The sequence below is a fragment of the Syngnathus floridae genome, chromosome 20 (genome assembly GCF_059516105.1).
Source record: "Syngnathus floridae isolate MCC-2025c chromosome 20, RoL_Sflo_1.0, whole genome shotgun sequence".
NCBI lineage: Eukaryota > Metazoa > Chordata > Actinopteri > Syngnathiformes > Syngnathidae > Syngnathus > Syngnathus floridae.
The window spans coordinates 4,094,029-4,111,965 of record NC_142432.1 but is presented as its reverse complement, the minus strand read 5'-3'; the positions used below and the strand labels follow the sequence as shown (position 1 = coordinate 4,111,965).

Below are 17,937 nucleotides of genomic sequence, written 5' to 3'. Positions count from 1 at the left end.
GAGCCTTCGATTTTGCATTGCAGATCATGTCATACATAGTGTGGATGTGCACGCGCGCCTGCTTGTGTGCGCTGTCGTCTCAGCGGCGCCATGAGCCTTTTTGGATTGCTAATTTCTCTTAACGACTGTCCGCTCCTCCCTAAGTGGCAATAGCAGCCTAGTCGCCTGAAGGCTTGAAGGTTCAGGCCGGCGTCAACCTGGCTGGGATGACGCTGCAGGTACAAACACTGGCCACACTTTAGTAACAATAGCTCCGAGATGTAGTTAAATGACTCACCCTAGCAATGACCTAAACATACAGCCAAGACATATAACCAATTTAATTTAGAATTAAATAAATAAAATAAATGCGACATTACTGTTTTTCCAGATATATGCATAATTAATAGACTCATAGTAGTAGTTGAAAGCCACAATTGCAGATATTCTAAACAAACGTATAATTTTAATCTTTTCTTAAATAATCATTTAGTGTCATGACATTTCTTAACTAACCCCAACCCTTACTTAAATCATCACTTAGTTACATGACATTCCCTGCCTCAATTATTCCCATTATTATCCGGCACGGGGCGGTATTTGGCATATGTAGTATACCCACCCACACTCATTAATAAAATGATTTTATTTTGAAATGGGTAGACCGTCACAAACTTTCCTGACAAACTGACCAATCATCTTGAAGGGGCGGAGTTAGAGCAGACCACAGCTATTTCTTCTGCTATATTTTGACTACTTGGAGTTTGCTCGTAGTGTCTGACAAAACGGGATTGTCCTTCGTTTTCATCAAATTCTCCTCCCAGGAATACTTCCATGTTGCTTCAGCATCTTCAGTAACATGAAAAGATAACGCAACGAAGCAGTTTCATCTGCATAATTTGACAGGCTTCAAAACAGGAGTATATCCTCTTTTTTTTTTTTTTCTTCTCTTTGGACTTCAAGTAGCTTTTTGCGTCTCTTGCAATGTGGACCGGTTTTTAAAAGCAACTTTTGAATGCTTAGAAGAAGCTTTTTCTACTTCTGGCGGAACTGTTTGTTGACTTTTTAATGAGAAGGAATGGCCAGCTTTTCGCTGTAGCTCCATGTAAAGCGTTTTTTTTTTTTCCACGTCCAGCTCTTGGCTTTGGGGACGATCGTGCTGCAAGTTGCGGACACCCAAGCGCGTGTTGCGCGTCAACTTTGGCGTCAATGGATCGTCACTTCAGTCTTATTTCAATTTGGCTGCAACTGGAACTCTGCGCCATGGCTATTCTTCTCACAAAAGGTAATATAAGTATTTTTACGCTGCTTGTGCCACGTTTCTTCTTTGCCGCTTCCGAGTAAAACCATGTCTGGAATGAAACTCACCATAAAATGCTTAAAATAATCAGCAATATATAATTCCTCGTACAGACACGCAGCATATAGCCTTTAAAATATGTTAAGTCATAATTGTGTGGGGGGTTTTTGTCACGCGCAAGTTTAGAGGTTGGACGATAAAAATATTTGGAAATAACGCATCTGCTATTAACAAGCAAACTAATCGTTCCCTTGCATTTTTAACAGTCAGTTTATCAAAATATTTAGTTGCATTGTCTCCCAAAGGATACCTTCAGCGGTTTTAAAGCTGCCATTCATATAAAAAGTGAACTGGGCCAAAAAGCTTCCGTGCTCAGGTCGACCCTCCCTCATCCACCCCCCTCCAGCCCACAAAGGGGCCTCTCCTCACTAATGAAATATTCTCCAAATGACCTGGCGGGCCCTATTGCTCCAATCATTCCCAGGCAAAACACTGATCTAATGAATGCGCCCCTGCACCGAAACATTCAAAAAGGAGGGAACTGGCACTCAGAAAGATTTTTTTCTCTCACCCTTGATTATAACCTGCAACAATCTATTGAGGTTAAATACAAGAAGTATGTATTATTAAATTATGAATCCACTTCTTGCAATAAAATGGGACGGTAAAGTTTGGGAAACACTGATGTAGAGAAGAAGGAAGGAAGAGGTCCTGGATGAACTAATGACTGGGTCTGGTTTAGAAGCAGCAGGCAGTCATAATGATAAGGTAGTTGTTTCGGGACATCAGTAATGTGTCAGCCCCCCACTCCTCACTTGCAAATGGAAAGAGGAGCCCCTCCCCAAGTTTTCATTTGAGAAATTGACTTCATACTAGTTCCTGTCTAGTTAAAATTGATGCCTTAGGAGTGATGTCAATATAGTTATTTCCCTCAACCTTTCTTGCGCCAAGGCACATATTTTACATAAAAAAAATCTCACATTGTATAATCAAACAAAAATCACGAAAAAAAATTGTCTTCCTAATTGATTAATTTAAACAACTCTCGGGCTTCAAGAACCTGGGGACTAACTAACATCTCCGATTTCTGTCACCTCCAGGAGAAATAAGGTGTTACTGTGACGCGCCGCACTGTGTGGCAACGGGCTACATGTGCAAGTCTGAGCTGAACGCCTGCTTCACCAAGGTGTTGGACCCACTCAGCTCAAATTCTCCCCTCACACACGGGTGTTTAGACCCCATCGCCAACGCCGGCGACATCTGTAGCAACCAGAGGGGCGCAGACGCCCTCGCTGGTGCCGCCACCTTGGACTGTTGCCATGACGACATGTGTAACTACAGAGGCCTGCATGACCTGGCGCACACAAGGGACTCCACAGGTAAGAAATATATCAAGCCAAATCAATTTATTAATTATGTAATAAGATATATATGTGACAAATATCATAAATGGTGCTTTATTGTTCTGATTTTCAATCTCTTCAGATCATAACCGGTACCAGCCGGAGAGCAACAACAGGAACCTGGTGACGCGGGTCCAGGAGCTAGCCTCGGCTAAGGAGGTGTGGTTCCGAGCGGCGGTCATCGCAGTGCCCATCGCGGGCGGCCTCATCCTGGTGCTGCTCATCATGTTAGCGTTGCGTATGCTGCGCAGCGAGAACAAGCGGCTGCAGGACCAGCGGCAGCAGATGCTCTCGCGGCTCCACTACAGCTTCCACGGCCACCACACTAAAAAGGGACACGTGGCTAAGCTGGACTTGGAATGCATGGTGCCAGTCACTGGTCATGAAAACTGCTGTCTGACTTGTGATAAGATGAGACAGGCGGATCTCAGCAATGATAAGATATTGTCCCTTGTCCACTGGGGGATGTATAGCGGTCACGGCAAACTGGAGTTTGTATGACTTCCTGTTCAGGAGCGACCCTCAAGTGTTGCAGACTTTTTTTTTTCTTCTAACTCTGGAAAGAAAAAAAAAACATTCCCATATTTTTCTCCCGTTGGGTCTGTGTTTTCATTTATTTTTACCAGTGGCAAAAAAATACGAGACTGATCTCATGCCGTGTGGTTTTTGCTAGAGGAGCACTTTACTTGAAAAATGAAAAGGCAAAGCAGCGAGGAGCCGTGTTTAAACCCGAGAGGGCGGGACTGCGAGGGTGCAGCGAGAGCACCCGAGGATCCTGGACTTGTACACTGAGCGCTGAAGGATTCCACATCAATCCGAATTTTGCACATTTGTATAAAAAAAATGTTGTTGCTGAAAAAAAAAAAACTTTTACACTGACACCAGGGTACAAGAATTTGAGGAGTTAAAAATTGACTGACACACTCCTCTGTGTACATTCAAGTTTATTGTAAATTTTTAAAAAATATATATATATATATTTTGTCTGATTCAAAACCGACCAGTGTGTCTTGTTTTAGGTGAATGTTCTACATCGCTCCGTGTGATCGGATTTTGCTTGATTGTGAGTGTGAAAGACTTCATTAAAAGTGACTTTTTATTTATTTGACTTAATGGATTTTTTTATGTAAATTCTAATGTTGGAAGGGGGGAGTTAAACATGCAGTTGTGGTCATATTTTGGCAGGTCATGTGTGTGTAAAGCAGGATGCAAAGGTGTGCCTAGCAGGATGATGTGGAGGTGGGTGGGGTGGGGGGGGTGGAACAGTAGGGCCTTGTTCTGTGGTTGAGCTGCTCCCACTCAGTCTCTTTGCTTCTCCTCAGAGGTCAAGGGATTTTCCTTCTACACTGCCTGTAGGTCTTCTGATATAGAAAACGCTGTCTCTAAAAAACAAAAAATGCATGATTAAAAAAAGAAATTCACATTATTCTGTCAATATACTAGTGATGTGCATTCCAGTTCTTTTAAATGAACTGTCACTTTAGAATCAGTTCACTAATAAGATTTGTTTTAACAAATCGTTCAACGAATCACACACACACACACACTGATCCTTTTTATTTTGTTTAAAAATCAAATAATCAAAAAGCAAGGTCAAAGCTTAACGGAAAGTGAAAAGTGCCACACCCGCCCTCACCACCACTTTCTGATTGGCTGGTTGATCTGTGACATCACTTGGACACTCCATTAGGTACACTGCCATTCTCAAGTGTACCTAATAACAGACCAACATATTGGAACGCGGCCCCCAGGACTAGAGCTTGACACCTGTGACCTTTGACCATGATATATCCCTAATAAAGTGGCCTGTTATTAGGTACACTTGAAAATGGTGGTGTACCTAATGGAGTGTCCGTGTGATTCCCTCGTTAAGTGCAGGTGCGTGAAAACTTTTAGCTCTTTTTGAACGTGAAATGAGCTAAAACTTTTCACGCAGGTGCGCTTAACGAGGGTCACTTGGAAAACATATTGGAACGCGGCCCCCAGGACTAGAGCTTGACGCCTGTGACCTTTGACCATGATATTTCCCTAATAAAGTGGCCTGTTATTAGGTACACTTGAAAATGGCGGTGTACCTAATGGAGTGTCCGTGTGATTCCCTCGTTAAGTGCAGGTGCGTGAAAACTTTTAGCTCTTTTTGAACGTGAAATGAGCTAAAACTTTTCCCGCAGGTGCGCTTAACGAGGGTCACTTGGAAAACATATTGGAACGCGGCCCCCAGGACTAGAGCTTGACGCCTGTGACCTTTGACCATGATATTTCCCTAATAAAGAGGCCTGTTATTAGGTACACTTGAAAATGGCGGTGTACCTAATGGAGTGTCTGTGTGATTCGCTCGTTAAGTGCAGGTGCGTGAAAACTTTTAGCTCTTTTTGAACGTGAAATGAGCTAAAACTTTTCCCGCAGGTGCGCTTAACGAGGGTCACTTGGAAAACATATTGGAACGCGGCCCCCAGGACTAGAGCTTGACAACTGTGACCTTTGACCATGATATTTCCCTAATAAAGTGGCCTATTATTAGGTACACTTGAAAATGGTGGTGTACCTAATGGAGTGTCTGTGTGCTTCCCTCGTTAAGTGCAGGTGCGTGAAAACTTTTAGCTCTTTTTGAACGTGAAATGAGCTAAAACTTTTCCCGCAGGTGCGCTTAACGAGGGTCACTTGGAAAACATATTGGAACGCGGCCCCCAGGACTAGAGCTTGACAACTGTGACCTTTGACCATGATATTTCCCTAATAAAGTGGCCTGTTATTAGGTACACTTGAAAATGGCGGTGTACCTAATGGAGTGTCCGTGTGATTCCCTCGTTAAGTGCAGGTGCGTGAAAACTTTTAGCTCCTTTTGAACGTGAAAGAAGCTAAAACTTTTCACGCAGGTGCGCTTAACGAGGGTCACTTGGAAAACATGTTGGAACGCGGCCCCCAGGGCTAGAGCTTGATACCTGTGACCTTTGACCATGATATTTCCCTAATAAAGTGGCCTGTTATTAGGTACACTTGAAAATGGCGTTGTACCTAATGGAGTGTCCGTGTGATTCCCTCGTTAAGTGCAGGTGCGTGAAAACTTTTAGCTCCTTTTGAGCGTGAAAGAAGCTAAAACTTTTCACGCAGGTGCGCTTAACGAGGGTCACCTGGAAAACATGTTGGAACGCGGCCCCTCGAGGACTGGAGTTCGACACCTCTGGTTTAAGTGAAAAGTGCCACACACGCCCTCACAACATTACACAACATAAAACACATATACATATTGTCATATAAAGCAGTTAACCAAATGTCAGATTTTTATGTTTTCATGCACAAAAAAAATAAAAACAAGGAATAAAACACCAGACAAGCTTAACAAATTTTTATTACATCAGTCATGAACCTCACCACACTCACTGTATGTACATACATATACATATTTATGTAAGTATGTATGTCATCAACGTCATCATCATCATCGTCGTCATCATCGCGTCATCGTCGTTGTCGTCGTCGCCGCCGTCGTCGCCGTCGTCGTCATCGTCGTCGTCGTCATCATCGTCGTCGTCATCATCGTCGTCATCATCGTCGTCGTCATCATCGTCGTCGTCATCGTCGTCATCATCGCGTCATCGTCGTCATCATCGTCGTTATCATCGTTGTCATCGTCGTCATCATCGTCGTCGTCATCATCGTCGTCATCATCGTCGTCGTCATCAGCGTCGTCATCAGCGTCGTCATCATTATCATTTGTGCTAGGCTTAGGCTTGCTTTTGCTGTGCTGAGGCTTAGGGTTAGGCTTGCTCTTCCTGTGGTTAGGGTTAGGGTTAGGGTTTGTGTTAGGCTTAGGCTTGCTTTTGCTGTGCTGAGGCTTAGGGTTAGGCTTGCTCTTGCTGTGGTTAGGGTTAGGGTTAGGGTTAGGGTTAGGGTTTGTGTTAGGCTTAGGCTTGCTTTTGCTGTGCTGAGGCTTAGGGTTAGGCTTGCTCTTGCTGTGGTTAGGGTTAGGGTTTGTGTTAGGCTTAGGCTTGCTTTTGCTGTGCTGAGGCTTAGGGTTAGGCTTGCTCTTCCTGTGGTTAGGGTTAGGGTTAGGGTTTGTGTTAGGCTTAGGCTTGCTTTTGCTGTGCTGAGGCTTAGGGTTAGGCTTGCTCTTGCTGTGGTTAGGGTTAGGGTTAGGGTTTGTGTTAGGCTTAGGCTTGCTTTTGCTGTGCTGAGGCTTAGGGTTAGGCTTGCTCTTCATGTGGTTAGGGTTAGGGTTAGGGTTTGTGTTAGGCTTAGGCTTGCTTTTGCTGTGCTGAGGCTTAGGGTTAGGCTTGCTCTTGCTGTGGTTAGGGTTAGGGTTAGGGTTAGGGTTTGTGTTAGGCTTAGGCTTGCTTTTGCTGTGCTGAGGCTTAGGGTTAGGCTTGCTCTTGCTGTGGTTAGGGTTAGGGTTAGGGTTTGTGTTAGGCTTAGGCTTGCTTTTGCTGTGCTGAGGCTTAGGGTTAGGCTTGCTCTTGCTGTGGTTAGGGTTAGGGTTAGGGTTTGTGTTAGGCTTAGGCTTGCTTTTGCTGTGCTGAGGCTTAGGGTTAGGCTTGCTCTTGCTGTGGTTAGGGTTAGGGTTAGGGTTTGTGTTAGGCTTAGGCTTGCTTTTGCTGTGCTGAGGCTTAGGGGTAGGCTTGCTCTTCATGTGGTTAGGGTTAGGGTTAGGGTTTGTGTTAGGCTTAGGCTTGCTTTTGCTGTGCTGAGGCTTAGGGTTAGGCTTGCTCTTGCTGTGGTTAGGGTTAGGTTAGGGTTAGGGTTTGTGTTAGGCTTAGGCTTGCTTTTGCTGTGCTGAGGCTTAGGGTTAGGCTTGCTCTTGCTGTGGTTAGGGTTAGGGTTAGGGTTTGTGTTAGGCTTAGGCTTGCTTTTGCTGTGCTGAGGCTTAGGGTTAGGCTTGCTCTTCCTGTGGTTAGGGTTAGGGTTAGGGTTTGTGTTAGGCTTAGGCTTGCTTTTGCTGTGCTAAGGCTTAGGGTTAGGCTTGCTCTTGCTGTGGTTAGGGTTAGGGTTAGGGTTTGTGTTAGGTTTAGGCTTGCTTTTGCTGTGCTGAGGCTTAGGGTTAGGCTTGCTCTTGCTGTGGTTAGGGTTAGGGTTAGGGTTTGTGTTAGGCTTAGGCTTGCTTTTGCTGTGCTGAGGCTTAGGGTTAGGCTTGCTCTTCCTGTGGTTAGGGTTAGGGTTTGTGTTAGGCTTAGGCTTGCTTTTGCTGTGCTGAGGCTTAGGGTTAGGCTTGCTCTTGCTGTGGTTAGGGTTAGGGTTAGGGTTTGTGTTAGGCTTAGGCTTGCTTTTGCTGTGCTGAGGCTTAGGGGTAGGCTTGCTCTTCATGTGGTTAGGGTTAGGGTTAGGGTTTGTGTTAGGCTTAGGCTTGCTTTTGCTGTGCTGAGGCTTAGGGTTAGGCTTGCTCTTGCTGTGGTTAGGGTTAGGGTTAGGGTTAGGGTTTGTGTTAGGCTTAGGCTTGCTTTTGCTGTGCTGAGGCTTAGGGTTAGGCTTGCTCTTGCTGTGGTTAGGGTTAGGGTTAGGGTTTGTGTTAGGCTTAGGCTTGCTTTTGCTGTGCTGAGGCTTAGGGTTAGGCTTGCTCTTGCTGTGGTTAGGGTTAGGGTTAGGGTTTGTGTTAGGCTTAGGCTTGCTTTTGCTGTGCTGAGGCTTAGGGTTAGGCTTGCTCTTCCTGTGGTTAGGGTTAGGGTTAGGGTTTGTGTTAGGCTTAGGCTTGCTTTTGCTGTGCTGAGGCTTAGGGTTAGGCTTGCTCTTGCTGTGGTTAGGGTTAGGGTTAGGGTTTGTGTTAGGCTTAGGCTTGCTTTTGCTGTGCTGAGGCTTAGGGTTAGGCTTGCTCTTGCTGTGGTTAGGGTTAGGGTTAGGGTTTGTGTTAGGCTTAGGCTTGCTTTTGCTGTGCTGAGGCTTAGGGTTAGGCTTGCTCTTCCTGTGGTTAGGGTTAGGGTTTGTGTTAGGCTTAGGCTTGCTTTTGCTGTGCTGAGGCTTAGGGTTAGGCTTGCTCTTGCTGTGGTTAGGGTTAGGGTTAGGGTTTGTGTTAGGCTTAGGCTTGCTTTTGCTGTGCTGAGGCTTAGGGTTAGGCTTGCTCTTCCTGTGGTTAGGGTTAGGGTTAGGGTTTGTGTTAGGCTTAGGCTTGCTTTTGCTGTGCTGAGGCTTAGGGTTAGGCTTGCTCTTGCTGTGGTTAGGGTTAGGGTTTGTGTTAGGCTTAGGCTTGCTTTTGCTGTGCTGAGGCTTAGGGTTAGGCTTGCTCTTGCTGTGGTTAGGGTTAGGGTTAGGGTTTGTGTTAGGCCTAGGCTTGCTTTTGCTGTGCTGAGGCTTAGGGTTAGGCTTGCTCTTGCTGTGGTTAGGGTTAGGGTTAGGGTTTGTGTTAGGCTTAGGCTTGCTTTTGCTGTGCTGAGGCTTAGGGTTAGGCTTGCTCTTCCTGTGGTTAGGGTTAGGGTTAGGGTTTGTGTTAGGCTTAGGCTTGCTTTTGCTGTGCTGAGGCTTAGGGTTAGGCTTGCTCTTGCTGTGGTTAGGGTTAGGGTTAGGGTTTGTGTTAGGCTTAGGCTTGCTTTTGCTGTGCTGAGGCTTAGGGGTAGGCTTGCTCTTCATGTGGTTAGGGTTAGGGTTAGGGTTTGTGTTAGGCTTAGGCTTGCTTTTGCTGTGCTGAGGCTTAGGGTTAGGCTTGCTCTTGCTGTGGTTAGGGTTAGGGTTAGGGTTTGTGTTAGGCTTAGGCTTGCTTTTGCTGTGCTGAGGCTTAGGGTTAGGCTTGCTCTTGCTGTGGTTAGGGTTAGGGTTAGGGTTTGTGTTAGGCTTAGGCTTGCTTTTGCTGTGCTGAGGCTTAGGGGTAGGCTTGCTCTTCATGTGGTTAGGGTTAGGGTTAGGGTTTGTGTTAGGCTTAGGCTTGCTTTTGCTGTGCTGAGGCTTAGGGTTAGGCTTGCTCTTGCTGTGGTTAGGGTTAGGTTAGGGTTAGGGTTTGTGTTAGGCTTAGGCTTGCTTTTGCTGTGCTGAGGCTTAGGGGTAGGCTTGCTCTTCATGTGGTTAGGGTTAGGGTTAGGGTTTGTGTTAGGCTTAGGCTTGCTTTTGCTGTGCTGAGGCTTAGGGTTAGGCTTGCTCTTGCTGTGGTTAGGGTTAGGGTTAGGGTTAGGGTTTGTGTTAGGCTTAGGCTTGCTTTTGCTGTGCTGAGGCTTAGGGTTAGGCTTGCTCTTGCTGTGGTTAGGGTTAGGGTTAGGGTTTGTGTTAGGCTTAGGCTTGCTTTTGCTGTGCTGAGGCTTAGGGTTAGGCTTGCTCTTGCTGTGGTTAGGGTTAGGGTTAGGGTTTGTGTTAGGCTTAGGCTTGCTTTTGCTGTGCTGAGGCTTAGGGTTAGGCTTGCTCTTGCTGTGGTTAGGGTTAGGGTTAGGGTTTGTGTTAGGCTTAGGCTTGCTTTTGCTGTGCTGAGGCTTAGGGGTAGGCTTGCTCTTCATGTGGTTAGGGTTAGGGTTAGGGTTTGTGTTAGGCTTAGGCTTGCTTTTGCTGTGCTGAGGCTTAGGGTTAGGCTTGCTCTTGCTGTGGTTAGGGTTAGGTTAGGGTTAGGGTTTGTGTTAGGCTTAGGCTTGCTTTTGCTGTGCTGAGGCTTAGGGTTAGGCTTGCTCTTGCTGTGGTTAGGGTTAGGGTTAGGGTTTGTGTTAGGCTTAGGCTTGCTTTTGCTGTGCTGAGGCTTAGGGTTAGGCTTGCTCTTCCTGTGGTTAGGGTTAGGGTTAGGGTTTGTGTTAGGCTTAGGCTTGCTTTTGCTGTGCTGAGGCTTAGGGTTAGGCTTGCTCTTGCTGTGGTTAGGGTTAGGGTTAGGGTTTGTGTGAGGCTTAGGCTTGCTTTTGCTGTGCTGAGGCTTAGGGTTAGGCTTGCTCTAGCTGTGGTTAGGGTTAGGGTTAGGGTTTGTGTGAGGCTTAGGCTTGCCTTTGCTGTGCTGAGGCTTAGGGTTAGGCTTGCTCTTGCTGTGGTTAGGGTTAGGGTTAGGGTTTGTGTGAGGCTTAGGCTTGCTTTTGCTGTGCTGAGGCTTAGGGTTAGGCTTGCTCTTGCTGTGGTTAGGGTTAGGGTTAGGGTTTGTGTTAGGCTTAGGCTTGCTTTTGCTGTGCTGAGGCTTAGGGTTAGGGTTTCAAACCAACGATCTAATGTGAAATTGCAGCAGATATATTGGATAATATTTAGGCGTATATATGCATACAGTTTATTTAACGACTATAAGTGTTATAAAATAAAGATCACCCAAAGAGAAGCATTATCTCCCGTGCATAAAAGAAGTGATGTTTCAGTGAGTGGTTCTTTCTTTCCTTGGCAAGTCGTAAATCTACATTCTGGCTTACATAGTTCTCGCCAGGAGGGAGACGCGACACGTTCACCGACTGATCCATTGATGCACGGGAAGGAAGGCAGTCCAGCCCTCACTGATCCGTTCTCGCGATGAACATGAAGTTACGTCAATTTCTTCGTTTTTTTACGGCGAGGTGGCACCATCTTCAATGCGCATTACTGACACCTACTGGTTGAAGTCATATGAACTGAAAAAAAGAACTCATCACTTTATTCGTTCACTTCGTTCAATTCATTCTTTTGAACCAATCGTTCACTCACGAGCCAACACTACAATATACAAAATAGTTTATTCATTGAAAAGTCACAATAATAAGTTAAAGTCGGTCATTTAGTGAAGAGTTTTTCTATGCGCTGAGAACTGACCCTTGATTCTTTCCATTAGGACAGGAAAACTCTATTAGCAGCTAACCACTTAGCGGCAGCTTGCATTAGCGGGGGCTCAGCCTATAGTCGGGGGCTCCCACAGGACTATTACACGTGTAATCATAACAATGTCCTCTGCTTGGCTTGCCTAATGTGACTGCTGTTTGCTTTAGCCTCAGTCCACTTTGGCTTGGTCTTAGCTGGCACTGGAGACAAGACAAAGGGTTTCAAACTAGGGTTTTAAACGATATGTGGGGTCCAAAGATATCGTAGGGGTTCCACAGAATGGGGTGAAATGTGAAAAGAAAAGTCATCTGGCGTGATACCTGGGGTGTCCAAGCATATTTCAATGGGGGCCAGTGCCCCTTCATCCCCCCCCTTTAGCTCTGCCAATGCAGGAGGGCCCACGTCCATGTTGGAAGAGTGTATGAGGTGTAAACACACATGGAACCTGTTAACACTTACATACGAGAGCACACCTTCCTCCCACCCAGTGTAGGCGCAGACATTTTTCTGTTGACCTGACCTGAATGTAACCGTTTGAACGTTACCAACAGCTACCTTTGACTTTTGTCACACATCTTCGCACCTCCTCATGGATTAATTTGCTCAACTTGTTTTTAACCCAAACCTCCACATTATTTGGTACCACTTGTATCTGTGGCATAAATAAGATCATGGATACTCTCGGGCTGTTTAGCTATTCCCAGTACAAACAAACAAAGAATTCATGGAAATAAACACAGTTTGTAATTCCAATGGAACTTAAAGTACTATTTCTTTTACGTAAAACTTGTATGCCTGCAGAAATAAATCTTCTTTGTCCACCGAAAGAGGATACGCTGTAAATATTTAGCAAATTCACTTCCTCCCATTGGATAAAAGTGCCTCTTTAGTGCAGATCTTCATTTACTTCATCCCGTCCATCTAAACATTTATCTTCAGAATGCTGTTAACTATATGAGATATAAATTATGCTCCGCATGAAAAATAATAATGTTGGGAATGTTTAGTCATCCAGTAAACTTTGCAAGAAAAAGTTTCAGTATAATTGTGTCAGATAGAAGCTGTAGCAAAAACTTTAGGCTTATTCTTGAAAGGTTATGAGTAGAGAAATAAAGTAACCCTAACTCTAACCCTAACCCTAACCCTAACCCTAAGCCTAACTGTAACCCTAACCCTGACTCTAACTCTAACGCTAACTCTAACGCTAACTCTAACCCTAAACCCTAACCCTGACTCTAACTCTAACGCTAACTCTAACCCTAAACCCTAACCCTAACCCTGACTCTAACTCTAACTGTAACCCTAACCCTGACTCTAACTCTAACGCTAACTCTAACGCTAACTCTAAGCCTAAACCCTAACCCTAACCCTAGTTTTGAAAGCCTAGTTAGTAACTCTAACCCTAACTCTAACTCTAACCCTAACCCTAACCCTAAGCCTAACTGTAACCCTAACCCTGACTCTAACTCTAACGCTAACTCTAACGGTAACTCTAACCCTAAACCCTAACCCTAACCCTGACTCTAACTAACTCTAACCCTAACCCTAGTTTTTAAAGCCTAGTTAGTAATCCTAACCCTAACCTTAACTCTAACTCTAACCCTAACCCTAGTTTTGAAAGTCTTCTTAGATACCCTAATCTTAGAAACCCTAAAAGTAGTTTGAAACCTTCGTTGGAAACACTAACCCTCGTTTTAAAACCTAGTTTGAAACCTTAACCTTGGTTTAAAACCCTAGTCAGAAACTCTAACCCCCGTTTGAAACCCTAATTAGCCATGGCAAAACTCCTTGGAAACCCTAGTCGGAAACCCTAACCCTAGTTTTAAAACCTAGTTTGAAACCCTAGCCTTGGTTTAAAAGCCTAATGGTTTCAAACATGGGTTTTAAAGCACTGGTTAGGGTTTCAAAGTAGGGTTTAAAGCTCAGGTTAGGGTTTCAAAGTACGTTTCATACTAGAGTTAGGGTTTCAAACATGGGTTTAAAGCGTTGGTCAGGGTTTCAAACATGGGTTTAAAGCTCAGGTTAGGGTTTCAAAGTAGGGTTTCATACTAGAGTTAGGGTTTCAAACATGGGTTTAAAGCGTTGGTCAGGGTTTCAAGCATGGGTTTAAAGCTCAGGTTAGGGTTTCAAAGTAGGGTTTCATACTAGAGTTAGGGTTTCAAACATGGGTTTAAAGCGTTGGTCAGGGTTTCAAGCATGGGTTTAAAGCTCAGGTTAGGGTTTCAAAGTAGGGTTTCATACTAGAGTTAGGGTTTCAAACATGGGTTTAAAGCGTTGGCCAGGGTTTCAAACATGGGTTTTAAACTAGGGTTAGGGTTTCAAAGTATGGAGAACACTGTGGGAGAATTTTTCAGCTTGATACTTGGCAACAACACCTCCAAGCTGAAAGCTACCATGCCAACTTGAACACTGTAAACCTGAGAACATGACCAGCAGTATGAAGGGCACCCAGAGGTGCAGTGACCTCCCAAAACTTGTGTGCGTGCCGGAAGCCGATGATAATAGCCTCCACAAAGCCATTTGGCTTGGCAGAAGGCAAGCGTGTCTTTCTATGGAATGGAGATGTGCACCTTGGGCTGACAGCCTAGCCTTGGGACTAAATACTTGCCTGTTTACTCTGATGTGTGCTCATTGTGGCTGGAGATCCCAGGGATTACTGAGCCTGGAGCAAAAAAGATCTCCTCCCAACATACACAAGCCTCAAGCGACATTTTCATGCCCGTGGTATTATATGGTTTACAGGGATTAAAAAATGTGTGGTGTAATTCAATTTAATGTTACTTGTATATTTAAATATACACACAAAAACACACGTGTGTATTTTTATGCCATGTTTGGCCTTACAAATTTTTCATCTGCAGAGGTCAGAGGGTCGTGGCAGATCTTATTTCCAAGAGCAGGGACGACGACAGCCAAGTATTTACGAGCCCCCGCTTATCTCCTGCAGTGTAACTTTGGTCATTTGGACTACAAGAACCCCATAGACTAAATAATAAAGCCCGACCACATATTTTATAGCCCCTCTTCATCTGGTGTTTATTCTGGCTTTGTCGAGTCAAGCCGTACAACATGTTGATGTATTTTACCAGACCGATTACTTCATGCTGCCAAAGTTTGGGTGATAAAAGCAAGTGGAGCACTATTCCCTCCTCCTGACAAAATGAATGGATCTATTTGTTTATGATCAAGCCAACACGGCAACCACGTGTTCAGCGTAGTGCCCAGGGGCATGTCAAATCACATGTAAGGAGCTGCTGTATGTTCGGGAACGTTGGGTAATTACTCCTTTGCTGGAACACTTTATGACATTTCCTTGGGAATGTTTGGAGGAAAATGGCCATGAGAAGTCGGGAAGGATATTTTAGTGTTTAATGATAGATAACTAAAAATAAACAGAGACATTAAACAGACATGTTTTATTAGGTGAAGCGGATTTTTGTATGTTAAATAACTTTACAAATGGGACATGGTCTTAATTACCGTATTTTCCAGACTACAAGGTGCACCTAAAAATCAAAAATTTTCTCAAAAGTCAACAGTGCGCCTTATATATGGAACAAATTCCTAAATTTAAACTGTCCCGAAGCATTGTGTCATGAAATCAAGCATAAGTGGCCCGCTGAAGACTATGAAGCATGAATCAAAAAGACTATGGATCATTATTTTGTGATTATAACGTAATTGGTTGCATCTGAAGTTGAAATAAAAAAGATAAATTGGAGATTGATTTGATTTGGATTAAAAATCTGCGCCTTTTTAAAATTTAAAAGTTTTAAAATGGGCCATTCATTGAAGGTGCACCTTATAGTCCGGTGCACCTTATAGTCCGGAAAATACGGTAATACAAATATATATCCAAGCCTCTTCTATTCATCATCAGGTGGAAACATTGCTTACCACTGGGGTCAAGGTCCCAGGCACATGGTTACGGGCTCTCTGAGAAGAGCCATTGTTGTTCCAACACACGGCTACAGTGAAGATCATCTTTAACAGAGGCCCTCTGCCCTCAGGGCTAAAAAAGCCCGACTTTATCAGATTCTGAAGTTCAAACCACAAAAGGACATTTAAAGCCCTTTTGAGTTTTCAGATAAGCCATCTACCCTGTAGCTATTTGAGCTGTTAGGGCGTGTTTATTCTGAATGTCACTTTGTTTGCCTTCTAGATATGATTGAGTGAACATCACGTCATACTTCTGTGGCTATTTTGTACCGTTCTTCAATATGAGCCGGGTAAGGCAATTTGGGGTTTGATTTTTTTCCCCTCACTGTGGGGGTTTGTGGCTGCTTTTTTTCTCGATTCTCCCCGGTCCCCCATTAAAGAGATGGTTGTGATAATCCCCCCCACCCCCAACTTTGACTCCCCCATGTACAGGAAAATGCTTTTACCCGTACTTACTTTCTCAACCCGTCACTTTTCTCCACTCAGCATTGAAATTTTGTGTAGTGCAGACCTGCTCATTTCAGGAGCCAGGAACGTCCCGTGTGGTTAAGGCGACTGTGGCGTCCTTCATCTGTGGAGCATTAGAAGGAGAAGCAAATTAAAGCTGTCTCCTCAACACTGGGCAGACCTTTGCTGTCTGCAGTCAGGACCAAGGGGGTTGGGGGTGAGGCCACGGTAGAAGAAACTACATTCCTCCCTTGACCCAGGATATTTTTTTAGCAGTTGGCATAAATACTCGGTTTTTCTCGCTCCACTTATGTGGCTGAAGTCGAAATCTAATTGAATGTATAATTTTCCTACATTTTTATCCAGAAAAAAAAATTGTGCTACCGCGGGAAATAATCCCAAGTATTTGAGTTGGGTCTCTGGGCTGAGTGAGAGGGTGAGGGTTGCTGTGGCAGCCTGGGCTGGGACAGACAGACATAATTTGGACCAGAGGTGGAACCTGAGAGCCCTGCAGTCTGACAGGAAGCCCTGGCTTACCTCCCGTTCCATTTAGATGTCAGGAGGCCCAAGCTTGGAATGGTATGGCTTGTAGCTCAGACCTAATGGGACTTAACTCCTCTCTAATATTTTTCCCCCCATATATTTTTTCTACATGTGCAATGTTTTCTTTGTCGTGACATTATCAGGGAAGTTCTTGTTCAGACTTTAGGGCCATGTGTCTGATTTCGTAACCCCCAAAAAGTAAAGCCTATTAAATATAGAGGAGAATACAGTCGCACTAAAATAAATTCTGCTATTACAACCGGACTTGAATCCGATCCAAAGACTCGGGGGTCAGTTTGGCTTCAGGGAGACAGGGGTTATATAAAACCCGGTTTGTGAATGTAAGCGGAGCTTTGTTAATGTTACAAGTTCATATAAACGCTTCCCAAGTGACAGCTTTGAGCGTGATGTGATGTTTCCTTCCCTTTAACGTCCTCGCTCGGTGATTTTTATCAATGGAAGTATAGAAAATCCACAAAGGGCCTAAAAAGTTCTAGAAGCACATTCATCATTCAGTCAGCTCATACAGCTTGAGCTCTGTGCAAGAGAGAACCGTTGTGAACATAAGAAAAAGCCGAGTGTGCTTTTTCACACTACAGTACATTACATTTTGCACGTCCAAGAATTTTTCACCACGCATTTCTCGGTTATTGTAACTGACGGATTGTGGTTATGTTCAAACATATTTCTTGTACAAACATCTGGTAAACCTCTAATTTGATTCCACCCAATACAATAGCCTAAAAATACAATATTTATTTATCTTGTAATTTTCTGTTGTTTGAATCTGTCGCAATTCATTAATCAATATTTTCTGTTGAAATAAATAGAAATTCAATTAATCGAATCCAGCCCCCCTACCACAATTATTTTGTGATGTTCTTGTGGTGTTCGCATGTTTGCACAGTGCATGGGACAAAGCTGCAAACAGAAACCAGATGAGGTGCGATTAACATGGACGGACTGACAGACAAGGAGAGAGGAGGTGCTATGCGGTCTCACCACAGACCCAAAGCCACCCCCTTAAAAGACTTTACCCCGATCCGATGAGCATCACATTCAATAAAACGAGAAAGTCAGGATGGGAGTATATTTTATGAAGTAGTATCCCAAAGCTGACGGCGTTACCCTTCATTTGAGCTAACTACACGAGTGTCAGCAAATTTGCCAAAATGAAACAACCACATTCTGGATCAATTTCCACTTTTTTCCTCGCAGTTCCCATGACCTTGTTACAGCGAGGTTGTTGCATTCTCTGAATGGTGCAGCATTTTTACAAAGAGGCGAGCGCTCCAATGTGCTTGGCTTGCCTGGTTCACTGGCTGGCTGCTCCAAAAGTGAGAGCTCCCGCACGGCCGGCTTCCAATTCATTAGATTCGAGAACTCAGCCAGGATATGATGACTCCCATGACCTGCTGCTCAGATCTTGTGGTGCATAATCAGCAAAGTTGTTTGCTGATTTAAGATCTAATGGATGTCAATGGGTTGAGGGGGGGGCAGAAAAATAGACTCTGAAAGGACAGATGACTTTTTATCTAACGTAGCTCCTTCACAAGTGGTGATTGCACACTTTGACGATGGAGCTTGTTTTTCTTGCTGCGCCGTTGATTAGGCTCCCTCGTATTTGTTCGTTTCGTCTCGTTCTGCACCAGTAGCAGAGTAACTGAC

General features: G+C 44.4%; 1 protein-coding gene and 1 long non-coding RNA gene across 2 annotated transcripts in view; one reads left to right on the top strand and one right to left on the bottom strand.

The window, feature by feature from the left end:
• The first annotated feature begins 1,114 nt into the window (after positions 1–1,114).
• bambia (BMP and activin membrane bound inhibitor a) lies at positions 1,115–3,790 on the top strand. Its single transcript, XM_088363962.1, has 3 exons — positions 1,115–1,264; positions 2,380–2,658; positions 2,765–3,790. The coding sequence occupies exons 1-3, from the start codon at positions 1,189–1,191 to the stop codon at positions 3,181–3,183; spliced, it is 774 nt and encodes a 257-aa protein (XP_088220088.1). The 5' UTR covers positions 1,115–1,188; the 3' UTR covers positions 3,184–3,790.
• The window catches only part of LOC148380849 (uncharacterized), a 56,232-nt gene continuing 41,840 nt past the window's right edge, over positions 3,546–17,937 (bottom strand). The window contains exons 5-6 of the long non-coding RNA XR_015854711.1: positions 15,736–15,850; positions 3,546–4,064 (exon numbers count right to left, since the gene is read on the bottom strand). This is a non-coding gene — a long non-coding RNA (uncharacterized LOC148380849). The remainder of the gene's footprint in view (positions 4,065–15,735; positions 15,851–17,937) is intronic.

Excerpts from the sequence above, each read along its gene's own strand:
- bambia (XM_088363962.1), top strand. The coding sequence starts at position 1,189 with ATGGATCGTCACTTCAGTCTTATTTCAATTTGGCTGCAACTGGAACTC. Across the intron at positions 1,265-2,379 it reads GGCTATTCTTCTCACAAAAG|GAGAAATAAGGTGTTACTGT; the intron begins GTAATATAAGTA and ends TGTCACCTCCAG. Across the intron at positions 2,659-2,764 it reads GCACACAAGGGACTCCACAG|ATCATAACCGGTACCAGCCG; the intron begins GTAAGAAATATA and ends CAATCTCTTCAG.